We start from the raw sequence: 19,330 nt of genomic DNA on the forward strand, positions 1-19,330 counted from the left end.
CAGCGATATTTGGGACTTTTTTTTGTGTTTACTTCAAACATTCCTAATAAATATAATGTCAGGGGTCAAAGGGAGGGGCGGGGGGTGTCATTTGTGCTCAAACCCTTTTTGTTATCAGAGGAATAAAAGTTATGGTTGGAAGACTTTTGTTGCGCTGGATGCAGGAAACGGACTTTGAATTTTAATACAAGCTGCTGCTACTTTGGAGAGAACATGTCGGCTATTTCTCATTTGATGATGTTTGGTTAAACATCACAGATTGTTGTTGTATCATGTCGATGCAACAGGAAGTATTTGGTCCTGTATGACAACATAAAGGGGTGAAATGATAACCAAAAACATTACTGTGGGCAAGTCTAATACGTCTGTATGTTGAAATATTCCGAAGCCCCTCGACACACATAGGAAAGCCATTGACTGTAGATCTTCTGCTGTACATGTCATCTACTGTCTGTCGCCTGTTTTCAACTACTATTACTTATTTTCCAAATGCTTTAACTGTTTAAAATGATTCAAAATTAATAAAAAAAAACAGCAATATGTATAGCAGTGTTTGTTAATTTAAATGAATAATAATAAAAAAAATCATTTTCAAACTGATTTTGTCCTATTTCATTCATGGGAATAATAAAAACAATTGCTCTGTTTATTAATCATTTTGATTTAGCACAAATTTTGATTTGGTTGGTAAAATTGAAAGACAACTATCTGAAGGCCAAAAATAAAATAAAATGAAATAAAAATTAATAATAAGCAACCACGGTCCCCAATCTAGGCATAGCCACAAGAAAGCAGAAAAACTCCCCCGGCTGTCTAGGCCTACAGTATAGCAGCATAACTAAGGGATCAAAATCTAATGTCAAATGCAAATTCAGTCCACCAGATTTCACAAGAAGCCTGTTGTGTTAAAGGCTAAAAAAGTGGCCTTTAATCTACTTTTTTATTATTATTATCATGGTTCATGATGGAAGGTTTTTATCACTGTTTAGCCTGTATTAATTTCAGGTCAGGTGTACCTAAAAAAACTGGAAACATGGTGTACATTGAGTGTTATTCATCAGATAAATAAAATTATAGTAGCGTCATGTTGGTATTATTTTCAGTTAAGGGCAGTATTTCCACCATTTATACATGCTAATGGTTAATTTGAATAAAAGCTGAAGGTTAAATAACATTTGCAGACTTAGTGTGTAGTTCATATATAATTCTCAGGGCTCATGTCCCCTCATTGAAAAATGACTGTCTGTTAAAACACTTGGATGTACTACATCTACATGTTTTGTCCATGTTTGAGTGAACAGAATTATTAGACTCACCGCAGACTATTTTAGTACTGTAACTGAATATTTTGTTTTACTTTGAAAATGAACACCGGAAGTGTCTGGACCTTTCCTTGTGTCTTCTTTGGCTGGTGAGGTGAATGGTTGTGGTGAGCACGTTTGAAACGTGTATGAGGTTTTGAATCATGAGTATTTACTGCCCTCAAGTGGCCATAGAAGAGATTACAATACTGGAAGCCAAATGTTTTTCATAGCATGGCAAAAGCATGACCCGCCCTACTCTGTCCCCAATTGGCTGGTATTTGTAGCTTTTGTTAGGTCAAGATAATCATTGATTAGCTGGGCATACTAGCTGCACTTCTATCAGCAAGTTTTTGATCATAAGTAATCAAAAACTTCATCGTTAAGATGTGTCTGAGAATGATGACGCCCTCCAGCTTCCTACTTCTGGTCTTCTCCCTCTGAACCTTGATCCCCCCCCAGCTGACTGACCATGGCCATGACCATGTTTTGTCACATGTTCTTGCCTTATGTTTGTTCACCTGCTGCATGTGCATGAACAACTGAGAAGCTTTGACTCCAGTGTATCCTGAAGAGTAGCACTGGTGATTTTTTTTCACTAAGTACTGTCAATAGATGCGGTGAAAGGTAGTACAGACACAGAGTTTCACCTGTCAACAGAAACATTGATAATAGAGGGGGGTATAGCTCAGCGGTAGAGCATTTGACTGCAGATCAAGAGGTCTCTGGTTCAAATCCGGATGCCCCCTGACCACCACACATTACATCTGACATGTGATGTCCATCATTTGACATGGTCCATATGGTAGAAACACAAATAGTATTTCACATGCTGTATTTAAAAATGTAATCACTAGTTTATAATCATCAGAAAATGTTCCTTTTATTACCTTAGAATGAGCCTTTTATATTTATAGAAGCCACATGTCCTCTTCCACGGAGTCCATTGTTGTGAACCGGCATGTTTCTATGGCAGCTCATAATGGACACTGCTCGGACAATGAGGCCCAGTTTTGTCTAAAAGGTCAGACCAGAAGAAGGTATAGCTCAGCGGTAGAGCATTTGACTGCAGATCAAGAGGTCTCCGGTTTTAGTCGGGATGCCCTCTTGTTCACACAAAACAAGAATGAAGTCAAAGTTACATTCAGAGAGGTATGGTATTTCTGGCTGTGAATTGAATCAAATGTGCATCTACCAAACAAAACCACAACTCAGCTTCCTTAAAGCTTACAATTATGCAAATAATTAAAAGCATGTCCACTTTGATTGACAAGTGGATCCCATCATCTCAGCTCCACCCACGCTTCACGTCTTTGTCCATTTTTGGATTAGCCAGCAGCTGGTAGTGGCAGAGCTGCCAAGATGGCAACAGCTAGAGCCACCACATCCTGAGCATCACAACAGCTCTTCAGAAACCTGTGGGTGATGACAATTTTTGCCAGAAAATGAAAGTGAAACCCTGTATCCTTGTTTTTGTTTGAACCGGTTTCAAACTCAACAGTGCATAAGCATCGTTTCCTCTTACATAACATAACGCTTGCCTTGCATGGCCGCATGGCACCATTTCTGACTGTGGCATCTAAGGGTTTTTGTCAGTATTCACAAAAAAACATGAATTTATTTAAACAGTATGATGCAGACTGGAGCGGACAGAGAGAGAGAGTGTATGAATATGGACAGATATGTTGACATGTGTTGTTGACTGTGGAGCTACGTCCACACACAGAGTAAAAAGTGTTTCTAACTGTGACACCCAGCGTCCTGCAGATCATCATGGAAGTTACTGTTGCTGATTAAGCATATGTCTTTGCAATAACTTGTTAATATGTGTATATATGAATGGACAGGAAAGGGAACAACAACCACACTTTATGTATCCTCTTTGAAAGGGGGCATAGCTCAGTGGTAGAGCATTTGACTGCAGATCAAGAGGTCTCTGGTTCAAATCCGGATGCCCCCTGACTACCATTTATGTCCAATATGTGACTTCCAACTTTGACGATGATGTGGATGTCCACATTCCAGATGGTAAAAATACAAATAGTATTTCACATGCTGTATTTAACAGTTAACAATGTTCCAGCTAGTGTATAATCATCCGAAGTGTAAAAGAAGTTCAGCAGTCTAAGCTACACACGCAAATGTCTTCCAAAGTTAGTCCTTTTTGTGCTACTGTCCATCTTAGAAAGCCAATACCGTCTGCTGAAGCTCAAACAAAGAATTTCATACTAAAAAGGCATGTTTGAAAGATGCCCATTTGTTTTGCTAATGCAGACTGCTGAAGCCTCTTATAGACCTCGGCTGAACTTGAAAAGGCATTTTACACAGAATAAGTACTGTAGTTTTTATCTAAGGGTTTTTATCAATATGTCACATGTTCTTGCCTTATGTTTGTTCACCTGCTGCAAGTTAGAAACCTGCATGAATAACTTTGACTCCCATGTATTCTGCAAAGTAACACCTGAAAATGAGTTTTCTTTTCACAAAGAGTTGTCAACAGATACACAGATGCACAAGCAGAGGGGGTATAGCTCAGTGGTAGAGCATTTGACTGCAGATCAAGAGGTCTCTGGTTCAAATCTGGATGCCCCCTGACCACAATTTATATCACTGTAACAGATGTACTTCCAATGTCTACGTCCCAGATGGTGAACATAAAAATACAAACATTGTTTCACAAGCTGTGAAATCGAGAGAAGTCAATAGATGTGGAGAAGCCACATGTCTTCCTCCACAGAGTCCACCATGTTGAACCGTCATGTTTCTACAGTAACTCAGAATGAAAAAACTAAATACTCAATTATACCTGTAACTAATAAGATTTAAATGCTGCCATTGGTCAGGACTGTGTTTTTACTGTCAAACTGTGTCTGAGAATAATGATGCCTTCCAGCTTTGTACTCCTGAGGTACGGTCAAATAGTAAAAAAAAAAAAAAAAGCTCCTAAGTCCTTTCCTTCCTTAGGAGCTAATTTTTCTTGACCTCGATGGAAAATGTCACAAGTCAAGGAAAGTTGTGAAGAGATTCTGACTGTACTTACACTAGTCATTATACAACAGCGGATGTTATTGATGTATCTGTAGTAAAACTACAAAGTCCAGAGGATAGACTACAAAATGCTGATGTCCAGCTGATCAGACTGAAAGCACTGTATGCAACAAGGGGGTATAGCTCAGTGGTAGAGCATTTGACTGCAGATCAAGAGGTCTCCGGTTCAAATCCGGATGCCCCCTGATTTATATGTTGTGTCCAAGTGGTATGCAAGTTCACACTGAACAAAAGGTGACTCAAAGTTAAATCCAAAGAAGATTAAAGGGATTATTTCACAGTCCCAAAATGCTCAGAGTTAGAATGTAGTAAAGGAACCACGTAGCTCCTAGGTTACCATCTTAACCCTTTTTATTGACAGTCCTCTGCCACCATCTCCAGCCTGATCATCATATGAGCAGAGTCTTCTACCACCAGCACTTCTCCCTGGTCCTCATAGTCAGCTACCACCAGGCCCATCTCCTGTCCAGTCTTCATACCAGCAGTTACCCACTAACAACCCCATCTCCTGCCTCATCTGCTTACCAGCCAAGTCACCTCCCACCAGCCCTGTTCCCTGGCTATGTCTTCAGAGCCACAAATATTACCAAATCCATTGCACCATGAAACTTGATGAACTTATTCACATGAATCTTAATGCTTGCTTCACATTAAGTTTATTACTTAATTTATATTAAACCTTTGTAATTAACTATGCAAGTCCTGCATTTTGGCCAAAACATTTTTTTGAGTGTATAGTCCCTCAGGTGATCTGGCATCCATTGGGCGCACAGTACCTTTGGTTGTCCCGCAGCTCCTGTCAGCTCCTGTCTCCGAAGCCTCTCGGTCGATCCAGCAGTCATTGGGCATGTACAGTACCATTGGTTATCCGGCAGCCCCTGTCATCGCAGCCCCTCCGTCGATCCGGCAGTCACTGGTTTGTAAAGTATTTACATATTTGCTTGCCTGTTAAAGGATGTCATTGATTTCTTTTTTGCCACATTTTTGACTGAGTGACCAAGGTGATAGACTGCTATATATTTATCTAAACTATATATTAATCTATATTTTTTCCCCTGGAATAAATACAATTCTGCTCAGTTCAACTGAGTGCTATGACACAATTTAATAAATAAAAATATCTTCTAACAAACATTGATGCCACACAGAAAGGCCCCAGACGAGGGTTTGTACCAGGAAAGTTCTTGCGCTGAGGCAACAGTGCTGACCACTCTGCACCACTGTATTGCTCTTCTTGGAAGGCCTGAATCGCACAAATTGAATTGTTCTAAGAGGCTGAAAGATTAAACAAGTCAATAATGTGTCACAAACATTTGTCCAATAACACATTGCCTCACCCTGCAACATGCACACTCATTGTGCACATCAAGTTCATCAAACCACTCCTGTAGTTCCTGCTGGCTGTGCTGCAGCTTCAGGGCCTCAGTGATCACTTATGCTTCTTCAGCATGTTGTACTAAGAGGCCAAGGTCCTTGTTCTGTTTCTCCAGCTCTTCATATTAAAGCTGACATCTACAGGAAGAAGAGGCACACATTGGCTTTAGGGTTATATGCAGGAATCAGACAGTCCTCTGTGCAGTGCTCCCCACAAAACACTGCTGTTACTCTGCTTTACTGAGAATTATTCTGGATTACATCAACTAAGTCTACATAAAGAAAATTAATGTAGAAAATTAATTCAGCTGAATGAAATGCAAATGCTGGAAAAGGATTCAATCTGAGCCTGCTGCGTGGATGATATAACTGCAATGATGATGCATCCTATGACAACAATTAGACACATAAAATGCAGACATAAATCAGATCATATACAGGTCAGATTGTATGTCAGGTCAACTTGAAAATCATAATTGCTCAGTTTATAGTCAAGGTCTGTCCTGATCAATGACAAAGCAGTGAAGTGACTGAACTAAGTGATGTCTAATTTCCTTTTTCATATGCAGCGACATTCACAGGTGACTTGAGGGGAACACATTTGCATGCTATGTATTTTCATTTCCTCTGTACAGACCCTGGGTATGTCATTCTACTTCAAAGCTGGGAGGAGCAGGATCTATCTCTGCTGAGCCTCTGAAACCAACCATGTTTGGAACTGCCGATCTGAAGCTGTGCGGCACTGCCATCCTGCTGGTCTTGGGAGTTCTCACCAATGTCTTCAACCTCGGGGTTATGCTGGTGCAGCAGTGGAGGTCCAGAAGTGTGAATACTATGGCCGTCATCATCAGCTTCATCTCATTGGGCAACACCGTGCTGCAAGTCTCCACCTTCGTCCTCATGGCCATGGTCTGGGCTGGGGTGCTCTGCTGGCCAGACTTACCTTTCTTCTTCTGTGTCGTCCTGTTTGTGTGGCTCAGCAGCAGCTCTGTCAGCTTCTGGTCTGTCGCATGGCTGAGCGTCTTCTACTGCATGAGGGTGTTGAGCTTCTCCTTAGTACTCCTCAGAGCACTTAAGGACAATATCTCATCCATCCTGAAAGTCACCCTGGTGGTGACCTTATTGACCTCCTGCGTGATGTTCACCCCTTTCTTGTATCTCCATTTCGGAAGTAGAAGTCTTGCTCCAAACGTGACAGAAAATGCTGCTTGTGTCATCAGGAAGCCTCTGTTCCCCAACTGGGTTGACGTCAACATTTATGTGATCACCTTTATTTGCTACCTCACCCTGATGCCCTTGATGATCATGCTTCCGACATCCCTGAGGATGATCATTTACCTCTGCAAACACACTTTGTCCATGCAGAAAAAGTCGAGCAGCTTTCACACTGTAGAGTCGTACCTGCTCATCTGCAGGCTGACGGTGGCTCTGGTCTGGGTTTACCTCACCACACTGCTCACCATATCCCTTTACTATTTCCATGCCATTTTTGCTTCTGGGCTGAGCGCAGAGATGCTCTTTCTTGGATTGTCGTTTTATTGTGTTGCTTCTGCAATCCTCCTCACCTGCTCCAACAAAAACTTGAGAGAGAAGCTCAAAGCACTGTTCCCCCGAGGAAAGAACACAAACACACTGAGAGTGTGCCAAGAGTGCTGAAGATAAGAGTGGAGTAACAGCAACATTTTGACTGAAGTTTGACTGATTTTGGATCCTCATGTAATTACAACCCCCAATTCCAAAAAAAGTTGCAATGCCGTGTAAAATCTAAACATGGACATAATACAATGATTAGCAAATGTTTTTTAATAATATAAGTTCAAACATTCAAAACAGGTAACAGCTGATTCTATCATGATTGGGGCCTCCACAGAAGGCTCAGTCATTTACAAGTAATGCTGGGATGAGGTTCACCGCCATGTGACAAACTGTGTGAGCAAAAAGTCCAGGAACAATGTTTTCTCAAGGCAAGACATTTTGGGATTTTCAACAACCCATAATTTCATTTCAGAGGTTTAGAGGTTTGTATGACTTGTGATTACTTATGGGAAAGCCATCTTCCAGTGTAAGAGCCAATAAAAAAGTGACAGAAAAATGACCACATGAATAGCCCTGTGGATGAGATGTATGCAGCTGTATATGCTGTTAACTTATAGAAATCAAAACTCTTCAATCAGCATATTTCTTGGGTTTATATTTAATTTTGTATTTGCTATAAAAATGATTTGTTGCTCTATCATTATAGACAGTATAGTAATAACAGTATAGTATTTGTGTATATAATATGTAGTTTATAGTACACTAATGTACTCTTTTTTCATTCTGAACTATTATAGTTAAACTATAAACCTTGTACAGTATGTTTAATCATTACTTTACAGAATCACTCATCGTAATAAAGTCATTTTTGAACATAAAATCCTCAAGGAAATTTACTTCTTGTAGAAAAAAAAAGACATGTAATTACACCTCGTGACCACTGAAGGTCAGTGAATACTCATATAAATAATCTACTATACACTCATGACAAACATCAATTCCACCAGCATCACAGCAGAAACAACAGCACACTGACACCTTTATACATTTTAGACAGGAAATGCTGTTCACTTCTGGTCTTCTACTGTTTCTTAATACTACTAATTCCTAAAGGTAGGTTTATTATTACTGCAGTTATTATATAACTATATCTGATTTCCTTGGCCAACAATAAGCAGGAGCTTCTTAAAGATGGTAAACATTGACCCTTGTTTGTGAAGCAGTAAAGTGCATTAAAGTGTACCTAAATCCACAGACCACTTTTTTCAGAACAATTGAGTTGATCAATTCAGGCCCAATTTTGACAGTTTAGTCCAAAGTATTTGAATTACAATCTCAGTGAGGTAGTGGGAGGTTGTTCTGCTTCTTATTTTCAGGAAGTGGTGAAAATTGACATGTTGTCTTTAAAGCCTCGGCCAGCTTTATCTTTGTCGGCATAATGTAAATATCCTGGAAAACGCAACCTCAGAACAACACTTCTTTTGCCTTTAAAGGTCTGATGGTATATCCCCATATGAAGCTCCTTTCTCACATCTTAATATAATCCTGATGATATATATTTAATTGAACATAACTCAAAGTAGCTTCTCTAGACGGCAAATGCTGAACACCACTGCTCCAATGTGCTGTGAAGCTGCAAATATCTGTTTTTAGGGGGGACACTACAGATGAAGGAGACCCCTAAATGTAACTAATTTACTGTTTATCCCCATGAAACTAATTACTTACATTAATACAATATTTTTTGGTATTACAGACTTTCTGAAATACTATATACAAAGGAGAGATTACCTAATTTAAAAAAATGAACACTTGACAAAATCAGGTTTAATATTCTGGTTTCATACTGGTTTTCATAATGTTGTTAAGAGTTACCTCTATGCTGGACTTGAGTCCCTACGGGTTAAGCTACTGCCACCCACAAAAATAAACTTTAAAGATATGTATCATAATATTCACACTATATCCATAAACATTTTTTAGATATCACCCTCAAACACTTTCTGGAATGTTATGCAAAGTGAAGTAAAATAAAAGTAAAGTAAAATTTCATGTTTTTGTCTCAAGTGTCTCTTGCTTGAAAAGTAATTGTGTCATTCAAGAGAATATCAAACAAATATGGAAACAGCTTTCTGTTTCACTCACAGTCTGTGCTTCATCTTTCCAGACAAATTCGATCCTAATCTCCGAGACACCACGGTCATTGTTACCCACATCCAGCAACACACGGACAATGTTTAATCATGTTAATCATGTCAGAGGAGTGTAATATGAGTGTGTTTGTGGACTGGTGCCATTCGAACATCAATAGCTGAAATCCTAGCATGTGCACTTTCTTTGAAATCAAACACTGAGTTTCTGGGATCTTTCAGCCTGCTCGGGCTGAGTCATGTGGTTGTCACAGAGACATTATGTAATTTAATCATTTTGGATGAAGTTGCTTAGTTTGCAAAAGACAGCTGAGAACAAGTCTGAAATGTTTACTTGTGTAGTGTGTAAGTCTATCCACTTCTTTATTACAATAAGGTCATGTTTCATGTTTCATGTTTCACGCACAACAAAAAAAAATCAAGTTAAACAGGATGCTGCACAGTCCAATCATCTATATTGTGTGCACGTGTACATGCTGTAACCTGGACGTACAGATTTCTCCCTTCTCTCCCTTTCCTGGTCGTCCCTATCGTGTGTGCCTGGATTAAATCGATTTCTACCCTGAGATCTGATTACGGCTCAGAGTGAATTAAAGACACACAAGCATATTTGTGACCTTTTATTCTTCTTTGGTTCTTTTGTTTATTAAGTGATGCTTTAGTTAGCTTGCAGTATGTTATCACTCCACTGTAAAAGTAGCAATTGAAAAACTCGCCCTTCATTTGAACACAACATATTCATTGTGAGAGAATGTGCATGTGCTGAGTAAGCTCAGCAGCCGATAACCCCACAAGGGTAATTAAAGGGAAATTGATTTCGGCCTTGTGAAGCCGCTGTGGGGCAAAGTAGTTAAAGGCAACAAGGCACAATAAACATAAAACATGGAGATATTGAGACATCAGTCCTATTTGATGTCCAGAAAAATGCTGTGCAGTTGTTATTCTGCTGGTGGAGTCAAAGACTACAAAGTGTTCAAGACGAGGCTGCAAAAATAATTCTTAGATGCTATTTGATACACTTTCAGAAACTCTGGAGTTGTTCTCAGTTACACATTTAATAGATAAAAATGTTTTTCATGTTTTAAAAGAAAAGTAGGCTCAGGCTCTTAATCAAAAGGAGTCAGCTATGGGCTGAAATATGTGCCACCGGAAACTGAATTTGAATCATTTATATTTGAATTTGAATTGCTTAACTTGAGTAATTGCATTAAAAAACTGAATTTAAATCACATAATTTGAATTTATATTGTTCAATTTGAATGATTGCATTGAAAAACTGAATCTGAATTGTAATTTGAAATTGAATTCATTAGTTTGGAACTGAACATTCTCACAATTTAAATTCAGTTCTCAAAATTTAATTTAATTTTTCTGTGACAAACATCCGGCTACTCGAGGCAGCGCAATCGAGGACAGATACACAGGACGCCTTTTCGGCCAATCAACACCTACGTGTGTGTGCGTGTGTGTGCCACGGCAGTTGCTGGTGTCCGGTGACTGCCCTGCCACGCCAACTGCTGCTGTTATGGGCATTTGTTTTTATTTTTTATTTTAAAAAAATAAACACATATATTCCAAACATACATGTATGCTCAAATAATTTGAATTAATGGACTAGTAGAAGTAGCAGTTGCGATGTTGTATAAAATGATAAAATTAGTCTAAGAGTTGGGATTGGTTTAAAATAAAACCTGTGATTTTCCTCTAACAAGCCAAAATGTTTGCTGTGAAAAAGTCTAGCACACTACCAGAACTTGGAGATAGAACGCCTAAATAAAAAGCAAGCATTATTAATTAAAATCATTTTTTACACCTGTGCTTCCCCTGCTGTGGTGATCAAGGTCTGCTGGAGAAAAGTTGAATAGGAAAATCAGACATTGTGAACCTGAAACCAATGTTCTCTTGAATAATTTGTTAGGGAAATGAGGAAACTTTGAAGCATTACTGTAGACTGGTAAAGCATGTTCCTGTGAATTATCTGTGTTGTGTAAAGGACGGGTTCACATTTTAAAATCCAGTACTAACATGCATATTGTATATTGTAAAACAGTTGATGGTTAATGGTTGTTATTGTTCCTCTTGTTCAGGAGCCATGTGAAGAGATCATTCCTAACGCTGCAGGGGGAAAAATCCACAGTGTAAAAATGCATTGTGACATTCAGCTAAAGTCAATATATAGATTTATCAGCCTGATCAGTTTAATCTAATGGGATGTTCCAAAGTTTCTGTGAAAAATTCTCTTTGTATTTCACAGTTTCCTTGCTGAGCTGCAGGAGATGGGCAGTTCACCTGCATGGTACTACTTGGGTACAGCAGCACTTGATTTGACTGATCAGAATCATATCAGCTTTAGCTGAACTTTGAAATGCATTTTTACACAGAACAGGAGGTTTGTCTGTGAAGACAGTATTGTCATAGTATCACCATATTTTAAGTTTTTTTTATGGTGAATGTGTTAACAAGCAGTTGCATATTTACATCAGAGAACAACTTTAGCTTTCAGCCGTGTGTGTGCCCAGCTAAGCTGAAGGTAACTTTAGTTAAACCTCTGCATGTTACACTGAACGCACTAATTTAACTGAACCCAGTCTAAGATAAGTTAGTTAAATGCTAATTAACAGAGAAACAGCTGCAAGCATTTCAGATGTAGTCTTGCTATTTTGGGTGGATGATGTGGAAATCAGCAAAACAAGGAAGCAGTGCACAGATGCAGCCAAATAGACTCATATTAACGTGAAAAAACATATTGCCTCCACAAAATTTAAAACACGGAACATGGAAAATGAGAACACGAACAACCGGTTTGATCACATTAGCTATGAGCGAAACATTGAAGGAAAAAGTGAGTGGGCTATATAAAAGAGTATGAAAAATGATGAGAGCAAATAATTGTTAATAACACAGAGAACAGGGAAGACTGAAAGAAAAAGAAACCTTTATGTTAAATGAAATCCTGCATTTGTTTTTTATAATGTGTGTGTATATACAGTATATATATGTGTGTGTGTGTGTGTGTGTGTGTGTGTGTGTGTGTGTGTGTGTGTGTGTGTGTGTGTGTGTGTGTGTCTCAGCAGCTGTCTCAGTTCCATAAACCCTATGGCATATTTTCGGTCTTGCAAGCATTAAACCTCCAGTGCTCCTTTAAATTGTGTACCGGGGTCACGAGCAGGTTTCGGCTTACAGTCTTGTTCTTTTAGTGATTAGAGTACCCAAACAGCTCAGACACTATCAGTACTGCATAGAAACTACGTGTCTGTCCTTCAGTACTGAGATAAATGATAGATATTGCTGACAGTGACTTTCACTTATAAAGACTGAGGCATTGAACTGAATCGAAGTGCAGTATTGTGTGACTTTGAGCGTACTAGCAGGAGGAGGGAACCAGGCAAGGGAGTTGATCATACCCCTCAGTGCTGAGGTAGACAATTATTTAAGGGCTGAAGCCACAAGCTACTTAGTAATTCCCTGATACCTGACGGCTGCAAAATACCATGAACCTTGTACTCATCAGCTGCAGGACGAATACTATATATCACCACCTCACCACAAACAGTAAGCCATATTTATATTAAAATCAATTGGAGTGAGATAACTGAGATGTGAGTTTCTGTTGTCGAGAGTATTGGTATTCTTGGAGGGCAGCTCGGGTATTTGGTCGGTTTCCATCGATCGGCACATTCTTATCTTTGGAAGCGATAACAGATAAAACACACATCATCAGATACTGTTGATGAATGTAACATAAATGTAAAAATATAGCCTGTAAACGGCAGCATGGAAGAAACTCACATCCTGTTAGGGATAATGAGACAAATCCAGACTTAAAGCTTTAGTGTCCAGTTTATTCTTCTTTGTTTAAACGGTATCAATATATATTCATGGGATGAATTGGGAATTTAGCATGTTGTAAAGATTTTTATTGACTTTAACTGTTGCTGACCCAGGTACATTGATTAAGAATTTATTACAGCAATGACCAAACAAACAGCACAAAGCCATTCATTGGATCAAGCATTTAGACACAAAATACCACAGAGACACATAGACAAATAGCAGATGATGAGTATAGCAGCACTGCAGGAATGGAGACCAGATTGGACACTGAATAACTACAGTCTGTTTTAAGTGGGCACAATTTTGGGGTTCTAACTTTCTTCTTAACTGTTGTTTGTACACTAACTATGTAGCTAGAGCCAGCAGCTAGCATTGTTTATTTAATTCAATCAGGTTTGTTAAAAGTGTGTTATAATGATGTTTATTCATTTGCGTAACCATGTACTTACTGTAACAGCTGTATCAGTAAGTAATGATGCATTTGTGTGAAAATGAAAACACACCAGTGATACACAAACAACTGATCTCACTGTGACCTGAAGTTTACTGAGTGTTGTCACAACATGGCTTCAACCCTAAATCATGAATCATGCAATTTAATCCATTTGTACTTTTTTTTTTTTTTTACATTTCCCTAACAATAAAGTAGGTCACATCAGTGACTTCATCTAAACATAAAATATATGAAATCAATGGGACTTTTTTAGAGACCTTCAGGAAGTCGGTAAGAGGAAGTTAAGTGATGCCATCAGTGTGATTTTTATGACATTTTTTTTTTTACATGGTAACACAAGGAAAACAACTCCAGGGGACTACTTTCATTATATATTTTAGAACATTTATTTGTTTTGTTTTATGTCATTTACATCATATATTTGATATTTATACATAATTGCATTTTACATGGCAGCATTTTTTTTTCCTGCCATAAAATACAGCATGTGCCCTCTATACATGACTGTGGGGACAAGGTGCTGTGGATTCTGCATTTTTAATTAAAAAAATAAAACAAATACTGCCAAATTGATGGGTCAAGAAGGTGACATTGTTTCAATAACGTATTATGTTATTTTAAAATATAAATAAATTGCAACAGAACAGGACAGAAAAAAGGAAAACAGTTAGCCAGACTCTGTTCATAGGTAATAAAATCCACCTACCAGCACCTCTAAAACTAGTTAACGTTATATATTCTTCTATCACTATAACTGAACCCACAATGGGCTGGGTTTGTTCGAGGTTTCTGTCTGCTAAAATGAAGTTTTTCCTCGCTCCTGTCGCCAAGTTGCTCATGGTGGGAATTGTTGTATCTCTGTAAATAGTATTAAAAAAGAGTACGGTCTATGTTGTGGAGAAATTGCTGAAGTCAAAGGTCAATGGTGAGGTCAGGGGGGAAGAAAGTGTTCAGAAGCCTCTGATGTCTTATGCTGTATTATTTATTGACGCTTGGCCAAGGAGAACTAGAGACACTCTCAAAGTACACCTGAAGTGCTTGAGTCGGTCTCGCATTCTGACGAACTCGTGATGGTGCATATACTTTAAACCCAAAGATCACACCCCAAATACTATACGCCCCAGAATTAGTCAAAGAGAATGTCTTTACTCTTGGAGGTGTTATTGTCAACATATTCTAGTCTGGGGACACAGATGTCTGCTTACGCAGATTGGAACGGCAACAACAAGCTATCTATTATGTCTAGGAAGGCAGCAACAGGTCTCTTCGACCCTGGCCACCACAGTGAGATATGGTGGCACCTAGTCAAAGACAAACAATTAATACTGCCGAGGACCACAAGGCTCACACGTGGCCTCAACTACTAAGGATAGAAAATTCCATAACAGTCTAGACCTGCTCTATATGGAAAGTGTCATGAGTTCACTTATAATTTGGCGCTATATAAATAAAGTGTTTAATGTGAACTATTCTGAACAACAGTCTTCGTTGAGGATCTATGTGCCAGAGAAGTTTCGAGTGATTGCCTAGAAAGCGGTCCTGGCCAAGAAATAGCCCATGCTGGTAGGTTGTTTTGTTTTGAACTTTTGAACAGAGTCAAATTAGTTTCTTTCCCCTGGTGCCAGTCTTCATTAAGCTTAGCAACTTAAATATTTAATGCACAAATATGAGACTGGTATCAATCTTTTCATGTAACTCTTGGCACGAAAGCAAATTTCCCAAAGTGGCTGAACTATTCGCTTAAGAAATTAACATATTTGTCACAACACAAGAAAAAAAAAGACTTGCTTGACCTTTGAATACTAAGCCCCCATTTATTTTAGTCAAGTTTACTACAACTCCTCATCAGTTGTGAGTCAGTTGTTTTGACATTGCATCTCCTGCTAGAGGTGGTTCACTTGTTGCTTTGTCAATGAGTTTTTGCCTCTGATAGAACTTGGAGAACTTATTGAAGATGTTAGTAATGGGTAGAGCCACAATCAGCAGCCCACAGACGATGCACAGGGTTCCTATCAGCTTCCCTGCAGGCGTAACGGGAAAGGTGTCCCCGTAGCCCACTGTAGTCATGCTAATGGTGGCCCACCACCAGCCTATAGGCATAGTCTGCAGCTCTGACTCTCGAGAGTCTTTCTCTACACAGTAAATGAGAGCAGAAAACATGGAAATGCCCACAGACAAGAAAAGCACCAGCTGCCCTACTTCACTGGAGCTGTGTCGCAGTGTGGCACCAAGAGAACGAAGACCAGATGAGTGGCGAGCCAGTTTTAGGATGCGAAACACTCGCATCAACCTCAAGATCTGCACCACTTTGCCAACATTCTCCAGGTCTGTGTTCTCACCTTCATCCATTATATCACAGGCTAACGTGACATAGAAGGGCATGATAGACATTAAGTCAATAATATTGAGAGGGCTGCACAAGAACTTCTTAGCTGATGGTGCAACAGCCAATCGAAGAATAAACTCTGCAGAGAAGAACAGGACACAGAAGCCCTCAAAGAAAGTCATTACTGGATTTTCAATCTCCTTCTCATTGTGATCTACTTGATGGAAGTCCGGCATGCTGTGGATGCACATGGCAATAATAGAGATGATGACTACACTTAGGGATGCTACAGCCATCACTTTGGCTGAAGTGGAGAAACCTGGATTCTCAAGTCGGATCCAAATGTTCTTGCGGACATCTGCACACCAGGAACCTTCAAACATTTCTAGGTTGTCCTCCGAAACCGAAAGCTCCTCAATAGAAGAGTCCAAGCTCTGGAGCTGCAGTTCATCGCTCCTCTGATCCCAGCACTTGTCCTTTGCAAGCTCCATCAGCTCATGGAATTTGTTGCTGCAGCAGAGGTCCAGGTGGCGCTCCTTGATTCCCCAGTACTCAATCTCTTGAATAAATGAGACTATGCACAACCCGTCCACCAGGTGGATTTTGCCTGTGAGGTAAAAGTTGAGAATGTAGCAGAAAAAACGGGGGTTGCGGTCAAAGTAGTACTCCATTTCAGAAGGACTGAAGTCATCGCAGAGCTCCAGGATTGCTTCTTTAGAGCTACAACACAGAAGACGACCCAGGCGCGTCTGTGGGAATCGCATCAGAATATTGTGCTCCATTCGTTGTTTGAAACCACCAACATTGACATTGATAAAAGAGTCGTCCAGGCTGTGCCCAAGGATCTGCCCATACACCATGATGGAGCAGCTGATGGAAGCTCTTCAGCTATCTTTTGGTGCACACAAAGATACTGAAATTAGCACACCTCACACTTTGTGTATGTCATTTAATCACCTTAAAGTGGTACATTACACCAGAGCCTTCGAGCATCATGTTGCATCTGGGTTACTGTGACACCCTGTAATGGAATGATTAAATGACATGCCTCACTTACAGTGCAGTTTTTATTTACAACTGACAGATAGAAATATTCAATTAGACATTGAATATATATATAGTTACATTTCTATTTGTGTCACACGACATGACTGTACTCTACAGCGTGTATTTGCATACAACTGACAGCATTATGAAACTTTTTTCAGTTAGATTATGTAAAATTGGAACAAAAATGATGAAGATTTAACACAAGAACAAATGTCTCATTAAGTTGAATATATTGATTACCAAAGGTATAAGTATAGTAGTATATAGTATAACCACTACTACTACTGCTGATGATGAAATTATGATATGAAAGCAACATTAACATCTTTATAATAGACCTCTTTAATGCCTAATATGGCCAACATTTTACAAACATTGACTTTGTGTTCGTCAACAGTCATCAATACATGCTGTCACTACTGCTTTCTAGCTCTAGAGCGAGGAACACTGTCTCACTTGTATTGTGTTACGCACAGTAAAACAGCGTTTCAAATTGCAGTGAAACGGCAAACCAAGGTCAGATTTGACACGTTCCTGCGGCAACAAAAGTTGTCAGTGGGTTAGACTCTTAAAAAAAAAGGATCAAAAGTGACATAAAACAGACTTTTACAAGCGAGTATTACAAGGACATTGTGCATCTTGCACCAAATTAGTGCGTAATGAGCGCGCAAAAATATTTACTTTGCAAAATATGAACGGTCGCAGTAAGACAATAATGTCTCCTCCTCAAACATCTCGACATAACACACACATACTGTAAGAAATGATGACTGTACAGAGTACCTGTCCATCCGGAGGCGCAGATGTCCTGCAGCTGGTTCACTTGGCTCGGTCAGTCCGGAGTGTGCACGGTGCACGTTGCAGTGCTGTGGTGTTTCTGAGTTGAGCGCAGGGCGGAACACACCTTCTTAAACAGGACAGCTGATCACACGGCTGTCACATCACTCCCCCACTAACACGCTGTATATAGCATACATTTAAACTTTGATGTGTAATGTGTTACCTGCGTCCCGGGGTGGGCCATTTCATTAAGGTGTGCCAAATTTATCACTGTAAATATTTTATGCTTCTTTAAGGCTGAGTGCTCACATTATTCTTTGGGTGTATCATGTGTTTTCATCTTAATGTGGAAAACGTTCTGTGACATTTGGGTTTGCTGGATTGATTTTTTCTTTTTGGCACAAATAATATAAAAATAAACACTAACAGCAGTATATGGCACACAAAGTATCAAACTAAGACTTGGTTGCAAAGAAATACAATAGAAATATGCCTGTAGTATATGAGCCTTTGTGAGTGGATCTTTCCTGCAGACTCAAATTAGGCACATGCAATTTTGATGCAGAATTTGATGACCTGTCACAAGAGGGGAAGCTCGTGAATATTTAGTGTACTATGTAATATTTTGTGATATTTAAACATGCCCTGTACTATCAGACAACAGCAGCAAGTGCCAGTCAAGACTGAGAATGTTCAAAAACTATTGATATGTGTATTTGTTGTGGGGTGACACACATCCACTCTGCATTGTTTTATATATTTATATGCGGATATGGACTTTAATTCAGACAACTCAATTAAAAAACTTACAAAACACATAGTGTGTAATGTAAGTGAATGACTCAGATGAGCTGTAGAACCAGTGTGATGCTGTAATATTGAAAATCCTGCTGATAGAACATTAACAATATATTTAAATGTCATTAAAAATATCATGATCCAGCCAAAATTGAGTAATTATTAGTCAATGTTTGCTAGAGTTAGTGCTATTTTTTTTTATTTACACTCTTTTTATTTCTATTTCTTCCGTCTTTATTTGATTGTTTCTGATTCTTCAGTGTCTTTTGTCCTTCACATGCATCTTTTGCATTGTGTTTACCATGCAAGGTGCTATATAAGTAATGTTTATTATCATTATGAATGTAAATAATAATTAAGACAAGCTCCAGTGCCACAGCAAAAGATGGTACAGTGAGCATCAGTGATATGATCTCTTACAACATAGTAAATTATAGAAAATATCCCTCATATACAACCTAAAAAATAACTTTTAAACAATGAACAATGTTTCTGATGCCGCAGCCAACCCTCTGATGCCATTTACTGACAGTAGATGGCAGAAGAAGATTGCAGAGATTATCAGAGGCAGAGCAGTGTGACATCAGTATGAATTATTCACCATGCAAACAATGGCAATGGTTGTTTTCTGAAAACACTTCAATAAGAGCCTGGTTAATTCCAATCCTATCATATACCA

The 19,330-nt window shown here is 39.0% G+C and overlaps 2 protein-coding genes and 4 non-coding genes across 6 annotated transcripts; 5 read left to right on the top strand and 1 right to left on the bottom strand.

The window, feature by feature from the left end:
* Nucleotides 1-1,978: 1,978 nt before the first annotated feature.
* Nucleotides 1,979-2,050, top strand: trnac-gca (transfer RNA cysteine (anticodon GCA)). Its single transcript has one exon. It is a non-coding gene; the product is annotated as a tRNA-Cys (tRNA).
* Nucleotides 2,051-3,189: 1,139 nt separating this feature from the next.
* On the top strand, nucleotides 3,190-3,261 carry trnac-gca (transfer RNA cysteine (anticodon GCA)). The gene has a single exon. It is a non-coding gene; the product is annotated as a tRNA-Cys (tRNA).
* A 561-nt stretch (nucleotides 3,262-3,822) lies between these two features.
* trnac-gca (transfer RNA cysteine (anticodon GCA)) lies at nucleotides 3,823-3,894 on the top strand. Its single transcript has one exon. It is a non-coding gene; the product is annotated as a tRNA-Cys (tRNA).
* Nucleotides 3,895-4,462: 568 nt separating this feature from the next.
* trnac-gca (transfer RNA cysteine (anticodon GCA)) lies at nucleotides 4,463-4,534 on the top strand. The gene has a single exon. It is a non-coding gene; the product is annotated as a tRNA-Cys (tRNA).
* Nucleotides 4,535-6,431: 1,897 nt separating this feature from the next.
* Nucleotides 6,432-7,379, top strand: LOC104923338 (taste receptor type 2 member 40). Its single transcript, XM_010736404.3, has one exon. It carries the CDS (start codon nucleotides 6,432-6,434, stop codon nucleotides 7,377-7,379), a length of 948 nt encoding a protein of 315 aa, XP_010734706.3.
* A 7,758-nt stretch (nucleotides 7,380-15,137) lies between these two features.
* On the bottom strand, nucleotides 15,138-16,883 carry LOC109137148 (potassium voltage-gated channel subfamily S member 3). The gene has a single exon (XM_027275213.1). The coding sequence runs from the start codon at nucleotides 16,881-16,883 to the stop codon at nucleotides 15,543-15,545; it is 1,341 nt and encodes a 446-aa protein (XP_027131014.1). The 3' UTR covers nucleotides 15,138-15,542.
* Between the last annotated feature and the right edge of the window lie 2,447 nt (nucleotides 16,884-19,330).

The sequence above is a fragment of the Larimichthys crocea genome, chromosome XXIV (genome assembly GCF_000972845.2).
Source record: "Larimichthys crocea isolate SSNF chromosome XXIV, L_crocea_2.0, whole genome shotgun sequence".
NCBI classification, from domain to species: Eukaryota; Metazoa; Chordata; class Actinopteri; family Sciaenidae; genus Larimichthys; species Larimichthys crocea.